Source organism: Myotis nattereri (genome assembly GCF_964212035.1).
Source record: "Myotis nattereri genome assembly, chromosome: 6".
NCBI classification, from domain to species: Eukaryota; Metazoa; Chordata; class Mammalia; order Chiroptera; family Vespertilionidae; genus Myotis; species Myotis nattereri.
The window spans coordinates 16543139-16557678 of record NC_138081.1 but is presented as its reverse complement, the minus strand read 5'-3'; the positions used below and the strand labels follow the sequence as shown (position 1 = coordinate 16557678).

Below are 14540 nucleotides of genomic sequence, written 5' to 3'. Positions count from 1 at the left end.
TTACGTAGCCATTCAGAGTTGGCATTAGTTGCTATCAGTTTTCACCATTAAAAAAAAACTCCCTAACCAAATCCATATATGAAGTTAGAATTTGTAAACTGAAAACAGGCCATCATTAGAACTTATTATAAATATCTCACAATGATTTTCTGTGGCATCAAAATAAGACCTAATAGTGATGTAATAAAAGCACTACCATAGGCTGAGCAAAACTGCAACCTTCATTATTTTTGTTTGTTAATCCTCACCTGAGGATATTTTCCCATTGATTTTTTTGGGAGAGTAGAAGGAAGACAGAGAGACATCGATGTGAGAGAAACACAGAGATTGGTTGCCTCCTACATGAGCCCAGAAAAGGGCTCAGGTCTGGGAGGAGCCTGCAACCAAGGTACATGCCCTTGACCAGAATCAAACCCAGGACTCTTTGGTCCACAGGCCAACACTCTATCCACTAAGCCATGCTGGCTAGGGCTGACCTTCATTTTTATCATTACCTTTCTACATCACCATGCAAAACATATGAAAGAAATCTTTATTAAGATCAGCAATAAGCTTCAAATTAACTTTGCTTTGAGATATAGATTTGTCCTTGAAGAAGTAGAGAGCAAACAGGAATCAAGGGTTAAAATCTGATTTGAGGTATTCAAAACTAACTATTTATTTTATGTAAATAAAAATTTAAAGAAATACATAAATGTATCGCCCAGCTGGCATGGCTCAGTGATTCAGCATTGACCTATGAACCAGAAGCTCACAGTTCAATTCCTGATGAGGGCATATGTCTGGGTTGTGGGCTTGATCCCGTGTGGGGCATGCAGGAGGCAGCTAATCAATGATTCTCTCTCTCTCTCCCTCTCCCTTCCTCTCTGAAATCAATTAAAAAGAATTTTTAAAATAATAATAAAACATATAAAAATAAATGTACCATTCAAGTATTGATTAGTAAATGATAAAAATTAAAATCACAAAAGATACAAGTATTACTACAGACATAATCAATACTCACAAACATTTTAAGAGTAAGAAAAAACAGGCATGAGATTAAGTACTGCAAATCATTTTCCTTTGCTGACATCCATAGGTGTGTAGATTAAGAAATAATATGCACTGACTGGGGAGGGAGGGAATTTTAATTTGGTAGCCATAAGATAGAAAAAAAAATTTTTTTCTTTTAAGAGTATTAAACAGGAATTGACATGTACCATCTGCTTCACATAAGAGGGATCACTGTAGTCTGCCATTCCATCCTCGGGATTAATGTTTAACTTGTCTCGAAGAGGAGTTCTACCCGGGGTGGAGTTAACAACAGGTTTGGGAGTTGTCCCACTCCGGGGAGTAAGCCCTTCCGATCCATGAGAGGGAGTCCTAGAAAGACAAAAATTCTAATTAATACAAGTACCGCTTTTACTTATATTGTGCTTTCAAATGCTTTTCACAAATTATTTCACAAGGAAAACAATAAATAAAGATTCCAGAAATTCTGTCACCCTAATCTGGTTTTAGGTTAGAACTCTAGATTAAAATAAAGGTTTGGCTCAACTAGCTTATTATTTACACACAGTATTTTTATTTTAATGACTTCAAATAAAGTCACTACATTTGATATTACTTACCTTCCTAAGATAGGTCCCCCAAACATTATTTCAACTTTTTCTTGATACGGTACAGTAGTTAAGAACATACAGGAGACAGAAAGGAGAGCCACCACAGTCAAAGACCCCAGACTCTCAGTTTTAATTCAGGGCCTTTTTCTTATCATTTCTATGCCTGCCTCTATTAGCTATCACATCGTTATCATCAGTGTGCATACTCTAATATGTTCCTCTCCTTACATTTCTTTTTCTTTTGGAATCATATCTAAATATGAATACTTCTGAGTGAGAGCTAAGAGAATCTCTTAGGAATAAAATCCTAATAGACTTTGCAACTTAAATTTTAATTGTCCAAGCCTTTTTTATTTTGGTTGCTTACTTCCTGTATCTTGGTTGTGTTCCAGACAAGTGAATGCTGCCAGAGAGCTGTTCCCCAGAGGTGAGGTGAGGTGAGGTGTTACCAAATCAGACATGGTCCCTGCCCCCAAGGAGCTTACAATGTAGTTGAGAGACAAGACATATACAGAAAAGAGAGGAATTAGGCTCTCTTACAAGCCTTGCAAGTGTTATTAAATGAGGATTTGGCTGCCAATGGTTCTTCATTGTGCTGTCATGCAGGGCTATAATAGTCAGATGCTTTCTACCTAAATAACCAGTGGGAGGACATATCCTAATGTTTAAAATTAAAAGTAAACCCCAAATATTTCCAACCTTTAAAAGCTCAAATTCCATTTTAATACAACTTGCTTCTATAACATTTGTATTTTTAAAATTCTTCTTTAAAACACAGTAGCTTAAAACAAAAGAATTACAAACAGATACTGAACTCTAAACTCTAGTTAATGATATACACAAGGAAGTGTTTAGCGGTGAAATAAACTGATACAGCAAGTTATTCTGAAATGCATTAAAATAAGATGAATTGATAGATGAATAGATATGTGATAAAACAAATACAGTAAAACGTTAACAACTATAGAAACCTAGGTGGTAAGTGTAGGGATGTTTGTTTTACCATTATTTCAACCTCTTTGCATGTTATAAATTTCCATAATAAAATGTTTGGGGAAAAGCAATAGTAGTACATACATTAAAAGGATAATAATTTTTAACAAATTCACCAAATGATTACTAATAATGGATTTATTTGCTCTTTTAAATCAGATAAAACGTATTCGGAAACAAGGTGTTAAGCATCAGAAACTGCAGAAAGGAAGCTCCATATAGTATTTAACCATTTCCTGGATACTATTATGGTATTTACTACTGAGTGAGGAAAAGTCAAGAAGACAAGTTGATCACTATTTCCATACTCTGTTAACATTACTAAAGGAAACATGTTGTCCAAGTTCTCAGATTCAAGTTTATCTAAAAGAGAAAACATCTGCTTATTCATAACTAGTGCCCCAGTGCATGGATTCGTGCACACTGAAAGGAAATTAATTAGGGGAGGGGGGGGTGTGACTGGGCGAGGGGGCCGGACACACCCTGTAGCCAACCTCCCACGATCTTTCCCCAGCCGACCACACCTGGGGTGGTGCCAAGGCTCGAAGGGCATCTGTGAAGTGAGCAGGGTCCCTCCAGCAGGTGGGGTCCCTTGGCCTGACCTGCAGGGATTGGGCCAAAACCAGGTCTCCAACATTTCCCAAGGGGTCCCGGATTTCGAGAGGCCAGTTCGCGGGTGGCGCACCCTGGAATCAGGCTCCCTCCTCTCTGGTTCCGGGGTGTGTCACCCAAGAACCACCACTAAGTCACCACAGCTCAGCAGCTCCTGCGTTGAGTGCCCCCTGGCGGTCAGTGCATGTCATAGCTAGTGGACAGTTGCTTAGCCTTTTATATATATAGAAGATAGATACCTGAATGGGGTTGAAAGAACTGTGTTTGGAGTCTGTACAACCTGCCGCTGCGGAGTCACACCTGAGAAGTCACTCTCGTGCAAAGGTGTGTTAAGTCCACCTTTTAATGGGGTGTCCACATTGGTCAGGGCCATGAGGTTCTGGGCTTCCTGATTAATGAGAAAATAAAGTATTTCAACAGTTTAGACAGAAGACAGAATCCTCGTTTCTGGTGCTACTATGCAAATCTTAAAACAAACAAAATTCTAATACATTTTCTCAATTAAAACCAGGAGAGAAAATGACTACTAGGTCATGGCAGATTCAGTACTTCCATTCCTCTGTCAACCTAACATGGCACCTCAGAAGTTTAAGAACAAATTTTTATATGTTAAGAACTGCTTTTGTGGCCTCATATATGGCATTACCATTTATCTAAAAGCTTCTCCTACTATCTGTGCCAAACCTCTTTATAATCATAAAGAACTAAGAATTCAATTTTCCCAATGTGAGCTTGGGCTAAATGTCAGAACAACTAAACTTTAATCTAGTGTTATCACTAATTAATTGTATATCTAGTTTTCATTAGCCTCTTGAACCTGATTCTCGCACTAGGAAGTGAAGACACTACCGGCTGGCCTATCATTTCTTAAGAAAACTCACATGGGCAGGTTCATTTCTGAAGTCTTGCTTGACTCATTCCCTCCACTATAAGCCTGTATTCATTACTATCACTATACCTACAAGTATCTTAATACCCAATTTAGGGTCTGTAAGATTGTTATTTTTCAAGATAGTCAAATCATTATCTCTCATCTCACATGTTCTTGTTATAATCCAACCCTGACATTCCTACCATCATGAGGTGAAGTCTACATCCCCTCCTCTTGAATCTAGGTGGACTCACTTATAACTAACAGAACACAGTGCTAAATAACATTGCTTGCCTTCCAAGGCAAGAAAAAAAAAAATGCAGCTTCCCACACACTCACTACAACAACTCACATTGGAGCACTCAGAGACTACGGGAGAAGTTCAACTTTTGATGCCACCATGCTGTGAGAAAGGCAAGACCACATGTAAATTTACTCCACATTCCCAGCACAGCCAGAAGGAAACACCAAACATGGAAAGATGATTCCAGGCCCCCTAGCTATCAAGTCAACCTCAAATGTTGAGTCATCCTGGCTGAGGCCCTAGACACATGGAGCTGACACAAGCTGTTCCTTCTATGCCCTCTCTGAATTCCTGACCCACAGAAACCATGAGTATAACAATTTTTAAACCACCAAGTTCTGGGGCAAATGAAGGTAACTGTAGCAAGGCTTAATTCGTTATTCGTTATTAATGAAAACAACCTTACATTTCACATTATCAATTGTGTGTGCTCTTTCTGCTATTCCAAGTACAAAGCATTTTTCCCCATCTAGGTTCCCAAAAGGCTGGCCAGCTTGATGCCTTCCAGGCAGGAGAGTGGAAGCTACTTACTTCTCTGGGGAATCCAACTAACCCAAGAAAAAAGATCTAGAAATACTGACATCAAGGCTTCCCCAGTGAAACACCCAGCAGGTTCAGCCCATAAGCAAGCCTAAAGTCAAGGAGCCCCACCCTCACCTAAGGAACTTTGAATCAGTTTTAATTGCCCCACCCCTACCCCCTAGATATAGGCAGAGAGCCAAAGATCAGAAGAAATTTAAGGAAACATCTCATATGAAAGATAGAGAATAAAACTAACAAAAGGAATTTAAAAACTATGCAGGGAAAAGAAAACCTATAAAAACAAAACCATTATTAATAGCCTAAGAGACATAAGAGATATTCATAAATAAAAACACAATGTTAAAAAATTGACCACATTTTAAAAAGAACTCTTGGAAATTAAAAATATGATAACAGAAATTTTAAAACTGAACAAAGATAAAATTCAGAAAATCTCCTAGCAATAAATCAAAAAGGCAATTAAGACAGAAAACCAGATAGAAACAAATAAGAAAATTTGAGGTTCATAGAGAAAACAGATCAATGAAAGGGAGGAAATTTTGTTAAATTTCAAAATACAGTAACTTCCCAGAATAAAAGGCCATGAGTCTCCAGAATGCAAAGATCCAGAGTACCTAGCACAATGGTTAGAAACAGACCCACACCAAGAAGCATGCTTGTGAAAAAGAGAAGCGCAAATAAACTTCCACAAAAAGAAACACACAGGTTTCCTATTAACCTGAATGGCACTGGTCTCAACAGCAATAATGGAAGCTAGAAGACACTGGAGCACTGCCTTCAAAACTGAACAAAAACCATTTCAATTTGGAATTCTAAACCGTTATACTACCACTTATATAAGGTAGAACAGTAATTCACAGATATGCCAGGTCTCAAAACTTCCGTTTTCAATGAACGCCTCCTCAGAAAGCTACTGAAGGGTATGCTTCACTAACAAGGGAATAAGCCCAGACAGCCAAAGACAGGGAGCCAGGAAAGAGGACATCCAAGGGACTGTCTAGGCCAGGGGTGGGCAAACTTTTTGACTCGAGGGCCACTATGGGTTCTTAAACTGGACCGGAGGGCCAGAACAAAAGCATGGATGGAGTGTTTGTGTGAACTAATATAAATTCAAAGTAAACATCCTATCTAATAAAGAGAAACATGGTAATTGGCGTACGACTGCTACCCTTCCCATTGGCTAATCAGCGAGATATGCAAATTAACTGCCAGCCAAGATGGCGGCCGGCAGCCAGGCAGCTTGAAACTAACATGAGGCTTGCCTGCTTCAGTGACAGAGGAAACCAACGTTCCCCACCTGCCTTGCCGGCCTCTGAGCCTGCAGTTTAAGAAACATTGTAACAAATATAGAAGCTAAACAAAACCCCAGAAACCTGCTTTCAGCAAGCCCGGGATCTCAGAGCTGGAGTTGATACAGAGTTTCGATTATAGAACCTAAACAAACCAGATACCTACTTTCAGCAGCTGAGGCCTCAGAGCTGGAGCCAGAGCTAAAGCTGGCCCAGAATTAAAAAAAAGGAAAAATAGGAGCAGTTGGGAGCTTCAGTCCCAACCTGAAAACAGCCCTCAGCCCCTCACCCAGACTGGCCAGGCACCCCAGTGGGGACCCCCACCCTGATCCAGGACACCCTTCAGGGCAAACCAGCCAGCCCCCACCCATGCACCAGGCCTCTATCCTATATAGTAAAAGGGTAATATGCCTCCCGGCACCAGGATCAGCGGAGCCACGAGGCCTCCTGGCACCGGGATCAGCGTGACAGGAGGCAGCACCCAAACCCCCTGATCGCCCTGCAGCTCTGTGACAGGGGGCAGGGCCACAACCTCTCTATCGGCCCTGCTCTGTTCCTGACAGGGGAAGGCGCCCCAACCCCCTGATCGGCCCTGCTCTGTGCCTGATAGGGGGAGCTCCCCAACCCCCTGATCACCCTGCGGCTCTGTGTGTGACAGGGTGCGGCGCCCCAACCCCCCCACCCCACAGGCCCTGCTCTGTGTGTGACGGGGTAGAGCCATAACCTCCCCATTGGCCCTGCCCTGAGTGTGACAGTAGCGGCGCCCCAACCCCCTAATCCGCCCTCTGTGTGTGTGACAGGGGGGAGCTCCTCAACCCCGATGGGCCCTGCTCTGTGAGTGACAGGGTACGGAGCCCCAACCCCCTGATGGGCCCTGCTCTGTGCGTGACAGGGGGCAGCGCCCCAACCCCGATTGGCCCTGCTCTGTGCGTGACAGCAGGTGGCACCGCAACCTCCCCATTGATCCTGCCTTGAGTGTGACAGGGGGCGGTGCCCCAACCCCCCAATCGGCCCTACCCTGAGTGTGACTGAGGGTGGCATCGCAACCTCCCAATCTGCCCTGCTCTGTGCATGACAGGGGGCGGCACCCCAACTCCCCAATCGGCCCTGCTCTGAGCCCGACCAGGGGCTGCTCCTAGGGATTAGGCCTGCCCTCTGCCACCCGGGAGCAGGCCTAAGCCAGCAGGTCATTATCTCCCGAAGGGTCCCAGACTGCGAGAGGGCACAGGCCGGGCTGAGGGACCCCCCTCCCCCCCCGAGTACACAAATTTTTGTGCACCGGGCCTCTAGTCATTACACAAAAGGGTACAGTCTTTTTTTTTTTTTTTAGTTTTATTCATTTCAAATGGGCCGGATCCGGCCCACGGGCCGTAGTTTGCCCACAGCTGCTCTAGGGTGACAGTGAAAAGAAATCAAGAGAAGAAGCTGTAAACAAGATCTTAAGCGTAATCAGTCCAGACTAGAACGTTCAGAATTTTGGGGAAAGTCTTCTTCAAAAAGGCAATAATACCTAAATTATAGGAGATTTACACTTAATGTATAGTCTGGAGTTGAATTAGTGCTCAGTAATCAGATAATTTAACAATAGGATAAAACAAGTTATTAACTAAAAAAAGAAAATACTGTGCAGTAATTATAAGGCACTTTGTGGCTCATAATGGACTATGATTTACATAATCATAAGATAAACCATGAATGTGGAGCTAACCAAAATCATGATATAACTATAACTATAATAATAAAAGCATAATATGCTAATTAGACTGGACGTCCTTCCGGACAAAGCCGCAGCAGGCAGGGGCTGAGGCAGAGGCCCACGGCTGCCAGGACAGTGGGGGCCAAGCCCCTTGCACTAATTTCATGCATCTGGCCTCTAGTCCTATCTAATAAAGAGGGAATATGCTAAGTGACTGTCCCACCCTCAAAGATGGTGGTGCCCACAGCCAATAAGGAGGGAATATGCTAAATGCCCAGCCCTCAAAGATGGCGACACCCATTCCCCTCAGCCCCACTGGGGTGGCAGGCACACAGCAAGCCTCTGCGCGCCTGCCTCCGGAGACCCCCAGTCCTCTCAGCTCCCCAGCCACCCAGAGCCGCCCGAGGCTCAGGTACCCAGGACCGGCCGAGGCTTGCACTGCTGGCAGTGGCAGCAGCAGAGGTGTGATGGGGCGTCGCCTTCCCCTGATTGCCGGGTTGCCTCCCGCCCCTGAAGGCTCCCGGACTGTGGGGGGGGCAGGCCGGGCTGAGGGACCCCCCTCCAGTGCATGAATTTTCATGCACCAGGCCTCTAGTATAACTATAATGGAGAATGAGGAAATGGAAAGAATGTGTATGAATGATAGAGGCAGAGAATGTAATGGAGCCACATGTTCAACTTCTGGTTGGAAAATAATGCCTAAAACTGGGGAAATCAACATGTAACAAGTGTCTTAGCAATAAGTTAATGAAAACAGAGAATTGTAATTGGTGCCTCTAGAGAACAAGTGATGAAGGACACAACTGTTTTCTTACTAAGCCATACAGGACTACTTGACTCCTGACTCAAGACCTTAAAACGGTATTTCTGCCGAAACCGGTTTGGCTCAGTGGATAGAGCGTCGGCCTGCGGACTGAAGGGTCCCAGGTTCAATTCCGGTCAAGAGCATGTACCTGGATTGCGGGCACATCCCCAGTAGGAGTGTGCAGGAGGCGGCTGATCAATGTTTCTCTCCCATCGATGTTTCTATCTCTCTCTCCCTTCCTCTCTGTAAAAAATCAATAAAATATATTTTTAAAAAAACAAAACGGTATTTCTATTAGAGAAAAGAAAATGAGGTGTAAGGGTAATAAGACTCAATGGTGTTTTGTTAGGTTTGGCTATTCTCTGAAATGCAGACACCCTAGAAACACACAGAGCTGTATACCTCAGGGGTTAAGGAGAGGGAAGGAGGATGGCAGCCTATGCCAAGCTAAGTACAGAAATGCACGGAAGTTTTAAAAATTACTGACCACACACATCTGACTTCTTTCTAGGATTGCTAGGCAACATTTTAAAATGCAGTGCTTTACTGACAGGTACTAAAGACTAATGAAGATTGAAGGGTTAGCTTCACAAAAACCCCAAAAACTAAGACTTAATAAACGTAGGAAGAAAACTGCCTAACTACTGAATCTGCTGATTTAGCTTCCCTACTACAGAGATCTCTAGGATCCATGCATTCAGGATTCAGTTTCAAACTGTAAAGAAACAAAACCAAACCACTCAGCGTTCTGCGTCATAATCCTTACAATAACAAAAAGGGAAAGGCTCATTCTACTGTATGACAGCTCACCTGCAGAATTCTGTCCTGAGAAGCTGGTGTTCGTGGTGTTCTAAGAGCGATGCTGTTGTTGGTGACATTGTACTCAGACAAAAGAGTACTAGAAGCCGAGTTTGTTATGCCAGATTCCTCAGCTGTCTGACGTGCAATTTCACTTGCTTGGCCTACTTTCACAACTTCCTGGAGTTCTGCATCTGAAATCTAAAAAGGAAGTTATCACAGTAAACAGTATTCTAACCAGAAAACAACACAACTTAAAACGTCCATATTCCAGAAAGATAAACTTGCTGAAGCTGTGTGATGAATACACAGGGTTCACTGTACCACTCTCTTTATTGTTGTGGATTTGAAAATTTCCATAACACAGTTTTTTTAAAGTCTTTCCTATATAATGTGAGTGGCAGAGGGTGAAGGGGGGAATTCCATGGTATCAAGCTACGAAGTCTTGAGTGTATTTCCACACTAAAAATATTTTACAATAAGCAACATATTAATATACCAAAAACTTGTGTTTGTACAAAACTATTATACTGGGGGGGTGGGGAGGGTGACTGAAAAACAATTAAAATATCACACAGAGAGTCCACTCCTCCACAAGGTTTACCAAACTACATATTCTAAGAAGTATTAAGAAAAAAAAATAATAGGCAAAATCTCAATTTTAGAAAAATCACTACTAGAAATGGCAGCATCTGGCAAATTATTTTGCTTGTGCCAAAGAACACTGTGTTGATGCAGCCAGTTGCACTCATTTGGGGAGAGAAGATCCGCTGGCCTCCTAAGTCCATCCCTCTGCTCCACTAAACTGGCTAAATTCTACAGAGCCAGCCCTGGCTGGTTTGTCTCAGTGGATAGAGCGTTGGCCTGTGGGCTATAGGGTCCCAGGTTCGATTCCCAATCAAGGGCACACACACGATATGGGCTCCATCCCCAGTAGGGGGCGAGCAGGAGGCAGCCAATCAATGATTCTGATCACTGATGTTTCAATCTCTCCCTCTCCCTTCCTCTCTGAAGTCATTAAAAATATTTAAATAAATAAATAAATTCTACAGAGCTGTACTACTCAAAACAGAACAAGAGTTTAGTTGGTTCCACTCCTATGGAAAAAATAACTAAATAAAGTTATTTTTCATCTGCAGAGTCTTTGAAAAAAATAAGAGCTTATTCAATATCCCCAATAACCAACCATAATGAAGTCAAAAGCATAGAGACTGTGGTAAGCTGAGTGAAGGAATGTTTCTCTCTCTTCTTCACAATTCCCACACTGAGTTTTCACTGCTACTGCCTCAGAAATATAAATATGACATGACAAAACATTCACCAAAAGTAAGCAGCCTCAAGTCCACAAAGTCAAACAATACCTTTATTCTGGTCTGCCACAAGAAAAAGGCCTAGAGTCCTAACCTGCTGACACCTTGCTAAAAGTTGACAATTACTGAATTATATGAGCAGTTTCAGGCCTGATATAATTACACCATGAATTTTTTAATTGATTTTTTTTAGAGAGAGGAAGGGAGAGAGTGAAACATTAATGTGAGAGAAAAACATCAAATGGTTGCCTCCCATCCACTCCCTCAACCGGGGATCGAACCAGCAACCTAGTTATGTGCCCTAACCGGGAATCGAACTGGCAACATTTTGGTGTACAGAATGAGGCTCCAATCAACTGAGCCACCCGGCCAGGGCTATGCCGTCAATTTCTTAAGGACATCTAGCTTCTAACAAAAACTTAGCATATAAGGCCTCAAATTATTTGCTGAATAAATGATCAGTATATGAGTTCACACAATGAAAAATATGCTTTTGTCATATTACCTGAGGGGCAGGAAGTACTAGTTTGCTTCTCTTTTTAGTAAATTCAGAAACACCACTTGTTTGAAGAATAGCTGATGGTAAATCAGATTCTTTTTTCCTTTTCAAATGCTGCTTGTCTTTTTTTCTATCTCTTCCTTCTTTTTCACTGTCATGGGTCAAGGTAGAGAAGAGATTTTTAAGTTACATAAAAGCAATAACATTGAAAGCCATATAAATACTCATACATTTTGAACAAAATAATCCCATTTCTAAGAAAATTACTAATTAACAGACAAAAACTATATATATTAAGTTGGTTCCTACACCATTACCTACCCACTAATTCAAGAAGAATGAGGACTTAGAATAATAACAGATTAAGAAAACAATATACTAAGTAATTTAAGTATTAACTATTAAACTATCTATAGCCCTGGTTGGTTTGGCTCAGTGGATAGAGCATCAGCCTGCGGACTGAAGGGTCCCAGTTCGATTCCAGTCAGGGACACATGCCCGGATTGTGGGCTCGATCCCAGTACGGGGCGTGCAGGAGGCAGCTGATCCATGATTCTCTCTCATCATGGAAGTTTCTCTCTCTCTCTCTCCCTCTCCCTTCCTCTCTGAAATGAATAAAAAGATATTAAAAAAAAAAAAAAAAAGCTGTCCATAATAATAAAAGCATAATATGCTAATTAGACCGGATGACCTGCCGTGGCTGCGAGGGCTGAGGCAGAGGCAGCCAGCATGGCTGCGAGGGCTGAGCCCCTTGCACGAATTTCGTGCACCGGGCCTCTAGTATACTATAAAGACTATAAGCTAAGCGTTACATATAACATCAAAACAACATAAAATGATTCCTATATCATATTATACTTATATAAAATATGTGTACATAGAAAAATGATAAAGTATATAGAAATAAAAACAATTATATAAAGGGAATAAAATTAAAATATTGTGAATTTTTAAATTTCCCTTTAAAACTTTTATTCAATTGTTTGACTTTTTAAATTCATAAAATTTTTAAAAAGAATATTTAAGTCGTGACAAATTATACCAAAAAGTTATTAGGAAACTGAAAGACAGGCTCAAGGCAGACTTTTTTTTTATATATATATATTTTATTGATTTTTTTACAGAGAGGAAGGGAGAGGGAGAGTTAGAAACATCGATGAGGGAGAGACATCGATCAGCTGCCTCCTGCACAGCCCGTACTGGGGATGTACCCGCAACCAACATACATGCCCTTGACCAGAATCGAACCTGGGACCCTTCAGTCCGCAGGTCAACACTCCATCCACTGAGCCAAACCAGTCAGGGCTCAAGGCAGACTTTTGAAGCCCAGGAATGCCTCCTCCCTACTGTGTGCCATCTTTTCCCCATCTAGTCTATTCCTTTCAAATGTTTTCATCTTTAAGCTCTTTATTTGTTGAAGCTACCTAATTTAAGAAATAAATATAATGGAGTATATCCAAGAAAACCCTGTTTTAGAATGGCTAATGTCAGTTGTTTAGTAATAATTCAGGCAATAAAAATAATATGTCAATCAGGAAATGAAAAACTAAAAATCTTTGACAATCATAAATGATTCTCCCCACAATTTTCAGATATAAGGATTAAAGAAACTCTAAAAATCTCTTGAAATAGGCAAAACCCTCTGCACCCTCAAACATTTTATAAATATACCTACTTATCCCCACTAAGTACAAATTTTAGAATGCAAGACAAAAAACAAAATAAACCTGATATTGACAGATTCCTTCAGGCTATTAGTAAAACAACTAAACTATTTATGAAAGTACATAAATCTTAAATTAAGATTGTGACTCAGTGAGTAGACAGTTCACTAAGAGCAGTGCTGACATTTCAAGAGCTCCAAAGAGTAGCCAAAACCGGTTTGGCTCAGTGGATAGAGCGTCGGCCTGCGGACTGAAGGGTCCCGGGTTCGATTCCGGTCAAGGGCATGTACCTTGGTTGCGGGCATATCCCCAGTGGGAGATGTGCAGGAGGCAGCTGATCGATTCTTCTCTCTCATCGATGTTTCTAACTCTCTATCTCTCTCCCTTCCTCTCTGTAAAAAATCAATAAAATATATTAAAAAAAAAAAAAAAAAAAGAGCTCCAAAGAGCATTCTATGCCAAACACAGGACTGATTTTTCTCAGAAAGGTGAGCCCATTAAATAAATAAAAGCATACATAGGCTGCATTGTGCTAAATAATAAAAACCTGACTCTGACAAGGATAATACCTGGTCCTCCATTAAATTCCTACTGTACCTTTCCATTGTCAAAATCAGAAAGGCACTTACGATCTTAGCTCGCCATCAAGATCCTGTTGTCTTAACTTCCTGAAATCTGCATCAAGAGCCTGGTAGTTTTCCTCTGAAGTATCATAGAAACCAAGAGCAGGCTTTTTTTCAAATGGGATTTCAGCATTATAGTCAACTCCTCTCTTCTTTTTTCTCTTCTTCTGAATTTCTATGCCAGCTGCTCGAAGTTCTCTTCTCTTTTGGAGGGCAGCAAGACGTCTGAAGAAAAAGAACACAAGACCACCTTAAAAATCATATGCCATGGGTAAGGGATGGATTATCCAATAGTGTTAAGAAAACTAATTGGTTATTTGAGAAAGAGATAGAATCCTCACCTCATTCCATTCCCCAAAATAAAGTTCAGTTTCAATTTAAAGTACACACACACAAAAGCAAAATTAAAATCAGAAGAAACTATGTATAAATAAATATGTATCTTATCTCTGGGTGGAAATGTACTCACCAAATATAAATAAAAGACAAAGGAAAAGAACAAAGGCTTTAAAACTTAAATTTTTTATCTCTGTAGCACTATATTTTTTATGCATTTCTTTTTTTTAACTGTAATTTGAAATTTCTTTCTTTTTTTTATTTCAGAGAGGAAGGGAGAGAGATAGGGCGATAGAAACATCAATGAGAGAGAATCACTGATTGACTGCCTCCTGCACGCCCCCTACTGGCGGGGATCGAGCCCGCAATCCGGGCATGTGCCCTTGGCCAGAATCAAACCTGGGACCCTTCAGTCCACAGGCTGACGCTCTATCCACTGAGCCAAACCGGCTAGGGCTGTAGCACTATTTTTAAAAAATCATAAAGCAAAATTAAAAAGCAAATAATAGAGAAAATATTTGTAATTATTAGGAATGGTTAGATATAAAGAATTTATGCAACCCAACTGAAATAAACAGTTCACTAAGGAAAAA

General features: G+C 41.3%; 1 protein-coding gene across 1 annotated transcript in view; it reads right to left on the bottom strand.

The window, feature by feature from the left end:
- The window catches only part of CDC5L (cell division cycle 5 like), a 50871-nt gene that overhangs the window by 23180 nt on the left and 13151 nt on the right, over nucleotides 1–14540 (bottom strand). Inside the window, exons 6-10 of the mRNA XM_081094365.1 lie at nucleotides 13618–13836; nucleotides 11331–11475; nucleotides 9528–9716; nucleotides 3449–3597; nucleotides 1203–1365 (exon numbers count right to left, since the gene is read on the bottom strand). Coding sequence (XP_080950491.1) covers nucleotides 1203–1365; nucleotides 3449–3597; nucleotides 9528–9716; nucleotides 11331–11475; nucleotides 13618–13836 — 865 coding nt within the window. The remainder of the gene's footprint in view (nucleotides 1–1202; nucleotides 1366–3448; nucleotides 3598–9527; nucleotides 9717–11330; nucleotides 11476–13617; nucleotides 13837–14540) is intronic.